The sequence below is a fragment of the Cryptomeria japonica genome, chromosome 4, assembly GCF_030272615.1.
Source record: "Cryptomeria japonica chromosome 4, Sugi_1.0, whole genome shotgun sequence".
NCBI lineage: Eukaryota > Viridiplantae > Streptophyta > Pinopsida > Cupressales > Cupressaceae > Cryptomeria > Cryptomeria japonica.
The window spans coordinates 240,306,010-240,323,084 of NC_081408.1; the positions used below are offsets into that span (position 1 = coordinate 240,306,010).

The following is a 17,075-nucleotide window of genomic DNA, read 5'->3' on the forward strand; positions in this document are numbered from 1 at the left end:
CACAATATTTGCTTTATCAGATCCTTCTAAGTACATTCAACACTGCTCTTCATCTTAACACTTATCGCTCTTCAACAAAAGATTTCACTCTTTATGCATGTCAGTATTCGCATACTATCATTCTCTATTAGTTTCAAATGATTCACTAAGATGTCTTTAAATAGATATTCAAATCTTATGTCGGCCATAGGAAATCAAAACACAATTTCCTAGGTGCAGTGTATCTAGACGAGTAGTCATAACTCGTCACAAAAATGACCGTCAAGAAGTTGGTGCTGGTAACTCATCACAAAAACAGATACCGGTTAGAACAGTTAATACCGGTTGGAACAAAACATGTGAACCGTTGTCCTGGAATCTTCCGCTTGATCTCCATCTTCATCTTTATCTTCATTTTGATGTCGACTTTATGTAACCATAGGTTATCTCTTAAGCACATACCGGTTGATACAAAGTACCAGCTAGAGATAGACCTTAAACATACCGGTTAACAGTGTAAACCAATGAAGTTATATCGGTAGTCATTGTAATCATATGTGTGTGTGAGAGTGTTTCATCAATGACAACAAGTGATGAATACATTACAATCATCATCAAGCCAACACATGTATTCTGCTGCTCCGAGACATATTTTCTTAGATATCCTTCCAACCACTTATTCACTATCTCGGTCTGCCCATCGGTTTGTGGGTGAGAACTGCTGCTTGGAGTGGACACAATACCACATAATCTGAAAATCTCCTGCCAGAAAGCACTTAGGAATTTGCTGTCCCTATCACTCACAATGTTCTTCGGTAACCCATGTAATTTGAACACCTCCCGAAAGAACACTTCAGCAACCTGAGTTGTTGTAAAAGAACTGGTGATGGAAAAGAAATGAGCAAACTTTATGAGTCTATACACCATCACATAGATACTGTCCTTCCCTTGAGCCTGTGGCAACCCAGTGATGAAGTCCGTGGAAATACTTTCCCATTTGTTACCGGGAATAGACAAGGGTTGTAACAAACTAGTTGGCAAAGTGTGCTCGTCTTTGTTTCTTTGACATGTGTGACACTCCTTAATGTTCTTCAAGACATCATTTTTAAGTCTTTTCCAAGAGAATCTCTCTCGGATCTGCCTGTATGTTTTGAAGTAATCTTGGTGACCAGCGAGGGGGATACCATGAAATGTCTTCAATATCTTCTTCTTAAGCTTAGATTCAGCCACAATGAAGACTCTTCCTTTGTATAGTATCAACCTCTCAACCAATTTGTACCTTTCATCATGAAAAGCACCTTCTATAATGCTGGTTGCAAACTGATTTTTGGCATAATCAGCTAGCAACAACTCCCTCCAATCAGCAGTAAGCTCACATAGTGAGCTCAAATGGGGCCTTTTGGATAAGGTATCAGCCACAACGTTGGTCTTCCCCTTAACATACCCAATATCAAAATTGTAAACCTACAACTTACTCACCCACTTCTGCTGTCTTTCACTCAAATCTTTTTGATGCATGAAGTGTTTAAGACTATCGTGATCAGTCTTAACAATGAATTTATTCCCCACCAGATACTGCCTGAACTTTGCAAGGGCATGCATTATGGCAAGCATTTCCTTGTCATAATTTGAGTACAGCCTTTTAGGTCCTCTCAACTTCCTACTCTCAAAGACTATAGGATGCTTATCCTGCATGAGGACTGCACCAACAGCTTCTCCAGATGCATCACACTGCAATTCAAAAGGTTTGGTGAAATCAGGCAAAGCCAGAACAGGGCTGGAATTCATGATCCCCTTAAACGGCTCAAACATTGTTTGTGCCTTTTCGGACCATTCAAAAGCTCCTTTCTTCGTAAGATCTGTGAGGGGGGCAGCCAACTGAGAATATCCCTTAACAAACCTCCGATAAAACCCACACAAACCCGAAAATCCTTTCAAATGTGTTATGTTTTCAGGAGGAGGCCAATCAATGATGGCTCTAATCTTTTTAGGGTACACCTTCACACCACCTGCGTTGATAATGTGACCAAGGTAGAGCAACTCTTCCATTCCAAACTCACATTTGGACTCCTTGGGAAACAGGGATTCAGATTCTGGTATGCTTAGCACCTCATCCAAGTGTTGTAAATGCTCCTTCCAAGATTTGTTGAATACGGGTATCTCACCAAAAAATATCAAAACAAACTTCCTTAGCTATTCTTGGAAGATTCTGTTCATACATGACTGAAAAGTAGCGGGTGCATTAGTCAAGCCAAAGGGCATGACTAGGAACTCAAAGTGCCCAAAATGGCATCTGAAAGTGGTCTTCTCCACATGTGAAGCTCTCATTCTAATTAGATGATACCCTAACCTGAGGTCAATCTTAGAGAAGAACACTGCACCATGTAGCTCGTCAATGAGCTCATCAATCCTCGGGATAGGATACTGATTCTTGATAGTTTTCTGATTTAGGGCTCTGTAATCCACGCACATGCGTATGGTCCCATCCTTCTTTCTCACCAAAACAACAGCCGAAGCAAAGGGGCTTTTTCTAGGCCGTATGTAACCCATGTCGAGCAATTCCTGGATTGCTTTCTCAATCTCATCCTTCTGCTTCTTAGGATATCGGTAAGGAGTAGTCATAACTAGATTACCTCCTTCAAGCTCAATGATGTGTTCGACACCTCTCACAGGGGGTCTGCTAGGAGGTGGTTTTTCAAACACCTTACTTCTCTTAGTTATCAAGGCTTGAATGTCTTCATGATAATTCCAATTTTCTTTTTGTGGTTCTGAGGGCATGATTATGACCTTACTTCTATCCGTGATCATTGCTTGAATGTCTGTGGAATAGCTGCCCTTGTCTACCAATGGATTCGAAGGCATTATCAAACACTCTACTGCCCACTACACTTGATTATTGCGGATTAGCCTTTCCATTCTTTTCAAAGATACAACTTTAAGTCCACCATGCGACATTCCTCTCAACACTACCTTCTTTCCTTCAGACATGAATTTCAGCACCATGGTTTGCAAGTTCTGTGTGATCTCACCAAGAGATCTCAGCCATTGAATCCTGAGGACTGCATCATCAGTCCCACCAATGCTAACCACAAAGAAATCATCTTTGATTTCATGATTTCCCAACTTCAGAGACATGTTGGAAATCATCCGATTGCAGGATATAATGGAGCCATTTGCTACCATAACTTTGAAGCCCTCAACTTCTTCTGCCAATAGTCCCCTCCGAGCAACAATCCTTTCATCAATGAAGTTGTGTGTCACTCCTGTGTCAATGAGAGCAATGACATGATGCTCTCGAATCAAACCCCGAACTCTAAAGGACTGATTTTTGTGAATGCTCGAGAGTTGAGCAACCACTCTATCTTCTGACCCAAATTCAGGCCCTTCAAGAGCCTCTTCATACTCGATGTCCTCAACTTCAGTTTGTTGTTTTGAAATTTCAGAATCTGATCCATCCGCTGAATAGCACACCATCTGATGCAAATTGCCCTTTCGATTTGTACGGATTCTTTGCACATGTGTAACTGTACGGATTTCCTCTGTGTTGTACAAGTTTGGAAAGTACGGATTTTTTTGGTGCCACCGTATGGATTTATTTGCTTGACTCAATCTGCCGTATGGATTTATTTGCTTGACTCAATCTACCGTATGGATTTCCCTGTCTCCCCTTTGGCTGTATGGATTACCCTTCGGTCACCTTCACATGGCCGTACAAAATGTATGCCTACAAATTACTTGATGGTTGTACGGATTTCCAAATTGTCTTGCCGTAAATACCCTACAATCAGCCTTTATATATTTTATCCCAATCGTGCGGCCTGCTTGTATAGTGTATGGTCTTTTCACCGCTGTATAGTGTACGGTCTTTTCACCATATGGTATGTTTAAATTTTTTTATTTTTTCAATATTTTTTAAAATTTTTTTTCAGCTAAAAAAAATCAATAATTACCTTTTCAATTTGTCCGACTGGGCCCTGCCTTTGGGCCAACTGGATCATTCCGCTACTACCCGTGGTGGTAAATCTTCAACTTCAACCCGTTTACCATCTCCTTTATTGGCTGGTCGTCCAATGTTGACAACTTAATTGCTCCATTCGCAGTTACTTTGTGGATTCTAAATGGCCCTAGCCATTGGACTTTAAATTTCCTAGGCTTAATCTCATTCCACCCATTATACTTCAACACCCATTGCCTTGGATGAAATTCCGTGCACCATATGTGCTTGTCATGCCAAAATTTTTGTATTTGTTGGGTGGCTTCAATGGCCCGTTGAGCCATCATTCTGTGTTCATCCAACTTGCCTAACGTATATAGCCGTTCCCATAGGCTTTCCATATCTCTTAGGCCATTCTTGATCGCGATCCTTAAACTCGGAACCATGAATTCTGCTGGCACAATGGCCTCCTGGCCGTACATCAACTGAAAGGGTGTTTGGCTTGTTGTGACTTTGTAGGTGGTCCTATATGCCCATATTACTGACGACAACTTCTCTTCCCAATCTTCCTGTTCAACTCCGTAGGACAAATAGATCACTGACACCAGTATTTTGTTAGTAGCCTCCGCCTGGCTGTTGGCCCTCGAGTAGTACGGGCTTGACAAGGAATGAAAAATCTTGAATTCCGTCGTGAGCAGCTTGACGACACGATTCACAAAGTGCCCAGCACGATCAGTCGTCAGTTGGATTGGGATGCCGTACCTTGTAATAATTTGCTCATAAATGAACATGGCTATACTCAAAGTTGAGTTATCCGATAGTGCTTGCGCCTTAGCCCAGTTCGTAAGGTATTCTATCGACACCACAATGTAACGACATCTCCGTGTTCTGTTGACCTTCAAAGGTCCAATGAAATCCAGACCCCAACGCTCAAACAACTCATGGGCATGGGATGGATTGTGGGGCATAAAGTCTCGCTTTAATGGTTTCCCTACCCTCTGGCACGTATCATAGCCCACCACCCATTCTCGTGCATCATTATACAGGGTGGGCCACAATAGTCCGACCAACAATACCTTGCACGTGGTGGACCCATGTGGCCTCCTGCGGGCCCTTCCTGTGCTTCCCAGAGCGCTCCCAGAATCTCTTCTTCCATCACACACCTTCTGAGGACTTGGTCAGGTCCTATTTTATACAACAACCCATTAATTAGCTGAAATGTCTTGCTTCTCAAGATGAACTTCCTTCTCACTCGATAACATTCCGGTTGGGAATCGAGAGTTAGACAAGTATTCCCCAATGTTCGCATACCACGGCGGTAGTGCCACAATTTGGAACAAATGCGCGTCAGGAAAATCATCATTGACTCCTTTCGGCGGCTCTCCCGACCTAATCCGGGACATCCGATTAGCGATCACATGACTCTTGCTTGGTCATACAATAATTGTGAAATTGAACTCCTCATGGAGCAGTACCCATTCAATGAGCAGATGTCATCTTCCGAGCAGCCATCAAGTTCAAGCACTCCTTCATTGTTTGGTTCCATCTCATGTTTGCCTTCATAGGAATCCCACTCACATCTGTTTGAGTCCTCTAATGTACTTCCGCCCCCTTTTGTACATGGAAAGGGTTTTCTTCTTCCAATTGTGGTTCACTTTTGCTGTAACCAGCCACCCTCTCCCTAAGATGGCGTCATAGCCCCCTATTTAAGTGGGTTTACCACAAAATCCATTAGGAAGGGTTGTTTGCCAATGGTCATGACCTGGGCCATCAGGGTGCTGAGTGGCTTGATGTCGTGCTTGTTTGCTCCCACCAAATTGAATGTGGGTGGCCATAGTGTTGGCTTCCCGAGCTTCTTCCATGTATCCTCCGGCGGCACATTCACCCTAGAACCTTTGTCCACGATGGTGTCCTTGAGGATAGCCCCGAGGATTCCCATTTCCACTACCGCGGGATGCCGACCACTATTTAAGGCCAAGAACATTGTATTAGCCGATGAGCTGACCATAACTTACGTTTGGGTCACACCCGAAGGTGTGTGTGTGGTGCTTTGTATGGTACTGAAAATGGTGGTCCTCAGTTGTGGCATTGTGTCTAGAAGGTCCTTCACCCTTATCAACACTTCCATCTGCAAGACTTGCCCAATTACGTTCTTTTCGGCTTCAGTGATGTACTCACCACCTTTGCATTTTTCTGTCGTTCTGTCATCATCTCCCGCTGAATATCAGCCTTTGCCTCCCGTAATCTCTCCTTCTACGTACGGGGGTCGAGATAAGTTGCCTTATTGGTCTGAGCACGGGTGATTGGCAGTACTTCTTTATCACCAGTTTTCTCAGTATTGAGAAGATTAACCCCTGGCTTGGGGCAATTTGTGTCGTCGTGGTCTCCAAGACCACACCATCTGCATAAGTTATGCGGTGTTTCCTCTTTCTGGCAATCCTGCGCAAAGTGACCCCACTGGTTGCAGGCCCGACACTAAATCTTCGACCATCCTTTGGCATCATACTGCATTCGATTCCGGTTATTGCTATTATTATTGTTACCTCTTCCTCCCCTTAGGTTCACTAGATGATGTCGTGGTGTTGGCTTGAGGCTGCGATGTGCTTGCTGTAGCGGAGGTTGACGACTGCTTCTGATTTCCGCGCATCTTCATGTTGTAGAGACATTCTTTGGTGGAGTGTCCCAACATTTGGCAAATGTCGTAGAAGGCCTTTTTAGGACAAGAGCCTTTTGTATGACGTTCCTCCTTACATTCCGCGCACCACACCTCCTCGTTTTTGCTGGTGCTTCGCTTCATACTTTTGAATTCCTTCATCATGCAATGCATATCCTTCTGAAGGGCTTTAGCTTTCTTGCTCGACCCCTCGTCGCTGCTACTTCTGTTGCAGGAGTCCTCCTCCTCAGAGGATTTGTCTTTCTTCTTCCTGGATGTCTTTCATTCACTTTCCAGGTCCATTGCCCGGTTATAGGCATCTTTGTAGGAGGGTGGTACAATTTTCATTTTCCTTCTGAGTGACGACTTCAAACCCTCCACAAACTACCTTTTCTTCAATCCATCACCGGGTTGGTTGTCCATTTTTTCCAGCAATTCCTTCAGGCATCAGCTATATGCTCGGATGGTCTCACTTTTCTCATGCTTGGTACTCAGGATTTCTGCCACTATTTCATTGTCGTCTCTGAGGAGTTGAAACTCTGTTTCAAAGGCTTTGTGTAGTTCATCCCAAGTTGTTAGCTTAGTTTTATCAGCATCCGAGTACCAAATAATGGCTACTCCTCGGAGGGTGGCGAGGAATTGCACCACCTATTCGGCCCTGTCGGCCACGCCATTGGCCGACCAAACTGTTTCACATGTACGACAATGCCGTACCGGGTCTTCATTGTTGTCTCCGTTGAACTTAGGTAATTTTTGCCGATTCGCCATCACGTTCCTTTGCGGCGGCCCAGTCTGCCTTCCGGAACTCAAACTTGACCCTCCTGGAATTCCTCCTCCAAAGACTGATCCTCTTGAAGATACTCTGCCGAGATTTGGTCCGTTGGGTCCCACCAAGTTGCTCTGACAACCAGGGTGTGATGAGCCAACACCGAACATATTGCTTCTACTACTGTGACCTTGTGTCCTCTCGACTCCTTCAATCTCACTGGTATCCTTTGCCTCTCTGTTCTCGGTCTCTGTCTCCTCTTCCCTCCTTGTCTCAACACCTTTGTATGGCGTGTACGGCTGTACCATACTCCTGTCACCAATCTCTTCCAACGTCAGGGAAAGGTCCCCCAACCGCTTCCTGGTGGTTTCTATTAATATAGAAACTTGGTCCTCAGCACCCGAGCCATCATTGCTTGTTGTGCTTTCTTCCGCAAGTTTCTTCAGTTGTCGCTGACGTTCTGCTTGTTGTTCTAACCTCAACTTCCTTGCGGCTGCCTCGTGCGCATCTTCTTCCTCCTTCGGCACACAGTTTCTATCCTTATTTACCGTCACGGGCATCAATTCTTTCTTTCCGTGGGGTTGAAGGTTCATCGACGGATTTCGTCACGTTCCTCCTCTCGTTGACTCCTTTCTTCAAATTGCTGCAAAATTTGTTGTTGACAGGTCTTACGATGGGTTTCTTCCCGGCGAGATTCGAGACCAAGGAATGCCTATGCCAACGAGCTAGGCAATTTGTTCATCATCCGATTTACGACTGGACTTATGTCAAGGTCCCTTCCACATTGAGCTCTCAGGGACGTCCTCAGTTGTGGCCTCCCTCTGTACGTAAGTTTCAATGGATGCCTATCGAATGCAGGTGAAATCCCTTGTTAGTGCTCCTTCTCCTTCGAACAACTCCGTCGGCTCTTCCTCGGGATGGCTGCTGGTCCCCTCGCTTACTGGTTGCCCCATTATCGTCGTGCCATGTAGTATGTTCCCGTCATTCGAAGTTCTATTTGGCAACAGCGCCAGATGTTTTCCCTCGAGGGGTGTATGTGTTCAATAGTGCATAACAGTACAGAAATGTAGGAAATATGACTGTATTCAGCAATGCAAGTTAACAGAAGAACTCAGATGTATATATTCATTAATGCCAAATGCCAGTACATTCAAAACGTAACTCTCTTCGACAGTATCTGCACACTGAAATAGGAAACCAAGTGCATATATATAGGTGTTGGTGTAGGTTGTGCGGTGCCAACTGCTGACAACCGTCACATAACCACTGACCCTTAACACATGTAACCTTCTAATTACAATATGTCATAATTACCCGACAACACCTGTGTTATGGTTGTCATTGTACCTAGGTTGTCTTCTGGTCTTCCTTGTCGTAGCAGTCCACTAAGTGTTCTTATATAGGCCAATGTATTGCCTTCTCTTGATAATGTGTGAAGGGCAATGTGTAAAGGGCTTTCATCACTGTCATTTTGCATTCACTCATACACTGCCCCTTGGTCTTCTTTTTTCAACTGCTCATTTGTTCATTGTCATTTTGTTGTGGCCACCTCAATGACTGTCATGCATTGCTTCCTATGACAACTCTGCTTCTCACTTTTTGCTAGAGACTGTCATTTATTGTCCACCGTTTCTTTGTTTGCATGAAGCCTGTCCATTTACCAGTAGCCTGTATTATGCTTGTCATTGTACCTAGTTTGTTTTCTGGTCTTCCTTGTCTTAGCAGTCCACTAAGTGTTCTCATATAGGCCAATGTATTGACTTCTCTTTATAATGTGTGAAGGGCAATGTGTAAAGGGCTTTCATCACTGTCATTTTGCATTCACTTATGCACTGCCCCTTGGTCTTCTTTTTTCAACTGCTCGTTTGTTCATTGCCATTTGTTGTGGCCACCTCAATGACTGTCATGCATTGCTTCCCATGACAACTCTTCTCATGACACTCATGCATTGCTTCCCATGACAACTCTTCTCATGACTTTTACTGTTGTAGCATGACTGTCTTGTTCATTAGGCCAATACCATACTCTGTTCTCCATGAGGTAACTGCACTTTGCCCATGGTATTATGCACATGCTATCCTCCTTGGCGTTTAATATCTTCTAACTGAAATGTCGCTGTTCTCTTGACAGCGTATATTTTCCTTGTGTTGCTTCATACCACTTCACAACACATACTTGACTGTGATTTAATGCTTTTCCACTTTCGCTGTTAATAATGTAGGGACTGTCACTGTTAGATGATGTGGTATCTTCCATCAATATACACTAATTGTCTATACTGAAGATGTCATGAGGTCTCCTCTTGACTTCAAACTCTGTCATCTTTGTCCTCCCCTTCTGTGGACTGTTTTTGAGTATTTTGCTTTTGATACCCTACTACTTGTTCACTGTTATACAACAATACAACGAATATTTTAATAGTACAAATAATAAAATGAATTCCTATGAAATCATGGCTGCAAAAGATGTGTAGTCACTCATACTCAATGAGAAACTGCTCATTGTCATCTTTTACTGTGGTTGTCATGTTTTAGCATTTTCTCAAATTTAATGGCTCCAAAGACCACCGTTAATGAGGATCTCATCTCATACTCCGTCAACAAACCACTAACAATATTTACTGAGTCTGCCTTTTACCATTAAATGTGACCTTCAAACTGTGCTCCCATCTTCATTTCAATGAGAAGAAAACTGCTCTAATCTGTCTTCTTTGTGCTATAACTCTGTTCTTTTGACAAAACCATGACAGTACTATGATACAATGTTGCCCTCTAACATTTAGTCTCCTTCTGGCTATTTCTTTGAACGCTAGGATTGTGGCTGTGTGTGGCCTCTTACTGTCATTTCTTTGTCTTGTCATCATAAATTTATGAAGTAATGGCACTGTTGTTTCTGTTCATCTGCTAGATCTCCTCTAGAAACAATGACTAAGCTTCTCAAACTTTTGACAGAGATCTTAACAATCTTGGTAGAGTTATGGCCGAGGTATTCTTTCATTGTGTATACACATTTCAAAGGATTGTGTTATATTATTAATGAGGCTGTCATGTGAGTGTAAGATCCTCTCTATGCATACAATGGAGTTCATAGTCCTGACAGTTTCCTAGAATCCCTTGTGAAGGTGCCCCATATGATGTTGACAAAGGGGAGTCTACAGTTCTATTGATCCCAACCAAACCTCTGCATAATACAACAATAAAATAAACCTTTCTTAAACCTTAACGGAGATTCTCTAGTAGATATTTGAGTGATTTTATGCAGCTTATACAATCTTCTATTCATTAGCCTTTTCTTTTTTACAATGCTCCAAAATGCTGTGCATTCCCTTCACTACCATTCTGTATTTCTGGCACCAAAACTCAATAAGCAGCCTTTAACAAGCAGCGATTCCTTCCTCTCTTAGAACAATTACCACCAGTCATCTCCAACGTGTTTCTTTGCATAAGATCGATTTAGACTTGAAAGTTAAAGTTTTATGGGCAAACTCAGAAAACAGCAATGCAAAAGGAAGGAAACTTAACCACTATGTGAACTTGAATGAAATGAAAGCAAGACTTTACAACCTGGCATAATCTCTTTTACCTACGTCCACAGCAATGGCAAACTATAATTCTTTAGAACAGCTCTCTCAACCTTTCCTTCCATGTGCTTGAAGCTGGAAGCAGTCTCTCCACATTCTATGCCGACATTAAAGCCTAACACTTCTGTTTGGTAGTTGAAAATGAAAGAAAACTAGTGTTCCTTGCATGAGATGACAATGGGTAACCGGAGTTCTTTAAGGTAAAACCATTTCCCTCGAAATCTGCTAGATCTTTGATGAGGCATTAACAAAAGAAATTGTGGGCAACATTTATTTGACCTTTGACCTAGTATGCATATACAATGTGTGATTACAAGAACTTTAAGGGAACTTCTTCAATCATCCAAGACTATACACTGAAACTAAACTAATAAACAAACACATGACTATTGAGTATTACTAAGACCAATGAAAACATGATGCCATTGTTCTTAAAGTCAAAAAAGCTTTTATACACCATCTCATAATTCATGAAAATTCCTTCTTTGCAATTGAATAGTTACTTTATAAAGCATCAATGATAGGAAAAGCACAAGGACTGTCTTGGGTTTAAATTTATAATTGGGATCATGTTTTTGGAGTCAAGGCCACAAATTTCTAACAATTATATAATGGATGTTTTTATATTTGACCATGTAACTTTTTTTCATAAATTTTTTTAGATCATACTCTATGATCCATCATTAAAATACAAATAGCAACAAAAAGGAAATGTTGATGTGTTTTTTTAGGACATCTCGACTACAAAATAAAATAACAAGGTATTCTATCCCCTCTTGAACAAAGAAGCCTTATATGCTGAATGATGTAATCAAATAAGGAAACTCCAAGGTTTACAATGTGAACAATTGACTTTATGCTCGAGATAGACTCAATGATGTATGATGTGATATTGCTGGATTCACAAGTGGACTTATGTTTATGAATATTGCTAGAATGTGGAATCTTACTTAACTTGAGAAAAAATAAAGCAAAAGGAGATAAAGGTAAGAGATTTAATCTTATCGTATGAATGTAAGAAATCATCGTTGACTTGATAACGCCAAACCAAGCTTTGCTTCACCATGGGGAAACAACTACACAAAGATGGTGCAATCTCCTAAGGATAAGCGAATGATTTTCATATCACCTATGCAGACCAACATTATGAACAATGAGCATATAGCAATTGAAGTTAATCTTTGAAGTAAGTTCAGTCTAACCACGCATTGCAATTTGCAATCAACAAACTCCAAGTGGTATGAACATTAGGCTTCATCATTCATCAACAATAAAATCTTCCATTCATCTAATTAATATCTAAACTATGAGAAGTAGAGACCATGCAACATGTTGAAATAGCACACAAAGTCCACCATCACTTCAATAAAAAGAGTGTTTATTACAAGCCTTGGCAATAATCTTCTTTCCTGGTACTCTACTCTATGTATCAACTTCTAGTAACTGTCTGACTATTAACCATTAATTATTAACCTTTGCAAATTATAGATTTGAGCCTTATATACTGGTCTCTTTAAAATGAATGTCATAGATTGTTTCAAGATCAATAGCCGAGATTACACAATATACCCTAATTAGGGTTAGTTACAACTAACTCCATTCGACGAATGAAATAATTACAATTTTTAGGACACGTCCTTTGAACTAAAACCAATAGGAAAATATGTTACGTATGCTGAACAAACTCCGATGCAACGTCACGTGTTACTTGCTCTTTCATTAGGTGAATCACATACATTGAACTTAGACATGCTGATGTGGAGTAACTTGACCTGTTGAATGATGATTGGATGCCACCTCAGCATACATGTACAAGTTGAATGGCTAAATCGCCTTCAAAACTTACCCACCACATGACGCCAAAACCGTCTAGGCAAAAGTGCCAGCAACAATAGGAATACCCAGGTAAACAAAAGGAAAGGAACCAATTTGAAATCTAAGAATTCGAAAAATCCTTAGCTAATAAGCTGAATATTTTTCTTTGAGACAACAAAATAAATATTTAGATCTCCTCTAAAGTTAACTACCTCATTAACTCTGGCTAATGCCATCAAAGTTGCATCATCCCTAAACTATAAATGAGAGTGAGTAGGTAAACTATTGCCCAAACTCCTTCCAAGGATGAAGGCTTCTCTCACGTGATATTTAATAGCTTTGCTTAATCTTTCAGCCATTAAAATAAACAAATAAGGTGATAGAGGGTCATGTTGCCTGAGGTCCCTGCACAAAACATATCTGGCCACTCACTAGTGGTAAGCACAAAAAAACAAATTGAAGTGGCACAACTCATAATCAAATTGACCCAATTATAGCGAAACCCAAAAGCTAGCAATTTTTTTTAAAGTAAAGCCCATTTGATGCGATCATAAGCTTTGTCCATGTTCAATTTGATGAGCATAGCATTTTCCTTATAAGAGTGAATAGCTTCAGTTGCAACAGTCACCCCATCCAAATTTTGCCTAGTACTAATAAAACCACCTTGCTCTTTTGATATTAAGTTACTAAGACATGACTTAAGTCTCTCTAGAATCAACTTAGTAAATATCTTATAAACCACATTGCAAGGAGCGACGGGTCTGCAGAAATTTAGTGATTCAACTCCTCTTTTAGTAATAAGAGCAAAGATTGTACTATTCATGGCTTTCAGCATTTGATTATTCCTTTGCGATTCCTGTACAACTTCCAAAATATCGACTTTGATAATCTAGTATAATACTTCGTAAAATTCAATTAGGCAACCATTTGGGCTGGAAGCTGTACCCTTCATCTGAAACACAATCTCCTTGAGTTCAGCCCGAGGTCTAATAATAGAATCATTCATCTTGTTAGCAACCAATGAAGGAACACAATCCAGTATAAGATTTTATTGATCCATTGTGTGTGGAGATTCCTTCGTGAACAAGGATGAGTAAAGTAGGACGCCTTTGAGAAGTACCCAGATAAGAAGTGGAATCTTCTAAGAACACATCAAAGCGATCATGTTCCCTTGCCACCTTTGACAAAATTGTGAAAAAGGCAGTTTTTCTATCCCCATCCTATCATCAATCATTTTTTGATTTTTGCTTTCAAAAGATTTCCTAACGCAATTGGCACTGCCTTAGCTCCTTCGCAGCTTCAGATTCCTCTCTATAGTTCCCCTTAGTGAGATTGTGATCTCTAATGTGGTGGGTAATAGCATCCAAACGGGATTGACCAAGTGATTCAGCCACAAATAAATTACCAAAACATTGCGTATTTAACTTCTTCAGCTTAAGTAATCTTTTGAAAAAGGAATACATTGTTGTACAGAAAGCTAGCTCTCCTAAGCACCACCACTCCTCCATAAGATCCAAAAGAGAGGGATCTTGAAGACACATAAGTTGGAATTTAATCGACCAGTGGTCAGAACTTCTCTAGTCCAAATTTTTTGATTTGGTATCCCAATTGTTACCAACCTAGTAGCTTCAGACCAAAAACCTGTCCAACCTCGCAGAGATAGAGTACTCTTCATATCTCTTGTTATTCTAGTTATATAGAGAATTATTAGGCTTTACATCCACCAAATTCAAACTGGCAATAATATCCTTGAGAAGCCTAGAAGAAAGCTCTAACCTATCTACACACCCTTGTCCTCTACGAAAGAAATAGCATTGAAGTCTAAAAGGTACACAATATACTGAGAGCGGGGAGGGGGCTTGAATCAGCATATGCAATTATTACTTATTCCTCAACCTTAATTACTCCAAATAACATCTTCATGTAAATACCAAAGCACTTATCTGATGTAATTTAATGAAGCAAAATGTAAATGAACACGCATACACAAAAGGATCATTAGATTTATGTGAAAGCCCAGTATGGGAAAAACCACTCTGAGAATAGTTGCTTGGATATACTACGCAAATCCATCCTCAGAAACAAAAGATCATCTGAATGAGGTTTTAGGCACTAATGTACTAAAGACACCAATCCCCTTAAGTACAGTGAGCACAAACCCACTAGAGACACCTATCTCAAATGGCTAGGTCTAAGTAGCAACTCAAAAGCTAGGACCTCAATCTCAATAATATGAAAGATATAGGACCTTCTCCTATCAACAAAGTTACACCCTAACTAAGCTATTAACTTAGCCACCAGTCGACACATGGGAACACCTCCAAGCTGTGGGCAACTTGTAATGGAGATATACCTCCAAAGAAGGCTGGTTCCTAATGGTGCCTCACATAAACCCTACTCTAAACTATTAATTTCCTTGAAAAGGGTAAATAATTGCTTAATAGATAACCTGTAACTATTGTGGTGATGCATCAAAATTATTTTGTCAGAACCTATAGTACTATTGAGATACACAGCCACTGAATGGTCAAGTTGAATCCTCACACAACTCAAGAGTTTGCTCACATTTCATGCACGAATGTTTGATAAGGCTGAATGCCTTATAGTCTATGAAGGAAAAAAGGTTTACTCACAACTGAACTATGTCACATTCTTTACACAACTTACAATCTGCAATAAATATGTGTTTCTTCTACCTAAAGGTGCTAGAGTGCAACATGTTTTTAAGTATTTGTGTGAAAATCGCAAAGACATACATCAATCACAAGATTGCACACAATAAAATAACATAAAGACACTCAAAACCAGACCTAAACACACTTCTACTAACAACTCTAAGCAACAACCCGGACACCTAAATAAAGAACAATTGATGTTCCAGCACTTGGAGAAAAGAGGCCTACAACCTTGTCCAAAGCACTTATTGAATTTAAAGAACCTACACTAACCTACCCTAACCAAGTGACAAAACAAACTAAACAAAACCATTAACTAGTACCTTGAAATAGTTGCCTTTTCTTTCCAATTTGTAATGCTTTTCGTTCTTCATGATAGCTGGTAAGAGATAGAGCATAGGTAGAAACACAATGAATTGCCATAAAACTTCTTTAAGGCCATAAGAAAGTTCACTTACCTCTTCAAATTGATCACACATGTTGTTGTTCAAAAGTGGGAATGTGTTCTTATTCAGCTGCAATTTCATTTTCAACTTCATTTAATTGTAGCTTCATGCTTCGGTGCAAGGTTGGCTTGTGATGCTCTATTGGCCTCCAACCTAGCTAAATGTCGTTTAGGGCATTCCCATGAACAAACTTTGAATTCTTCATACTGATTTCTTGCTTGTGAACTGCTTCTTTCACAGCTTTTTGCTGATTGAAATAACACGTTTTGATCTGATTCAAGTGGAAACATGGCTGCTTTCTTTACTTCATGCTTTTGTTTATGAATTTTCAACCTGGGAGATGTTGGTTTATCTGTTGAACACACCACAAAATTGAGAAGGTGTAATATCCCTTGGTGATATATGTCTGAAATTGTTGAATTTGGACACAAGAAATATTGTCGAACAATTGTTCTTCAACCCTGAAACCTGCTGTTATAAATTTCTGATTGCTTTGTTTGTGGTTTGCTAGATGCCAAATGACGTTTTGGAAGGTTCTCCAATGATGCAAATTGACTAAATGATAATAAGAAAGTTATGCAACAATATACAATGTTTTTCCAGGCACATAAGAGTCTAAATCTGAAAGGGACATCTTGTCAAACAATTCACATACAACTTCGTATTTGCTTCAGACTAATCCTTCTTTGATTGAGCGTACAATAGCGTAGATTACAAACTGATTATACCTGAAATCAGGAACTATTTTGCAATGCAATGAATCCCTATTCAAGCTCTAATTGCTGCGATTACTTCAGATTAATAGTCAGACTTATAATCATGCATATACAATGGAAGCAACAAGTAAAACCTGATTTTTATGATGGCAATGACCAGAAAATCAAATTGAAAAGTTCTTAGAATTTTCTTCGAATTTTACAGGCCTCCAAAGGTGAAATTGCCCTCCTTAAAGCTGGCCGCCCCTGCCTTAGTGATGGAGATTAAACAATAAAGAAATGCAACACTTAATCGCCTTTCTTTAGCAGTTGAATTGATTGTTGTGTCAGGAGGAATAAGTTGCTCAAATACACACAACCATTGGATGGCTCAATATGAAGATATGAATAGGTATGTCTTGCCAATGGTGTTCTTGCTTTAGCATATCAGACCTGATGAATTAATAGATGCAACCTTGAAACTCCCCCAATTTGTTCCTAAAATGATCTCCAAGCAACTACGAAGAGTCTG

The 17,075-nt window shown here is 40.4% G+C and overlaps 1 protein-coding gene across 1 annotated transcript in view; it reads left to right on the plus strand.

Moving 5' to 3' along the window:
• The window catches only part of LOC131875444 (uncharacterized), a 61,534-nt gene extending 44,705 nt beyond the window's left edge, over positions 1-16,829 (plus strand). The window contains exon 7 of the mRNA XM_059219757.1: positions 16,770-16,829. Within this exon, the coding sequence (XP_059075740.1) occupies positions 16,770-16,783 (14 nt within the window). The 3' untranslated portion in view covers positions 16,784-16,829. The remainder of the gene's footprint in view (positions 1-16,769) is intronic.
• The last annotated feature ends 246 nt before the right edge of the window (positions 16,830-17,075 follow it).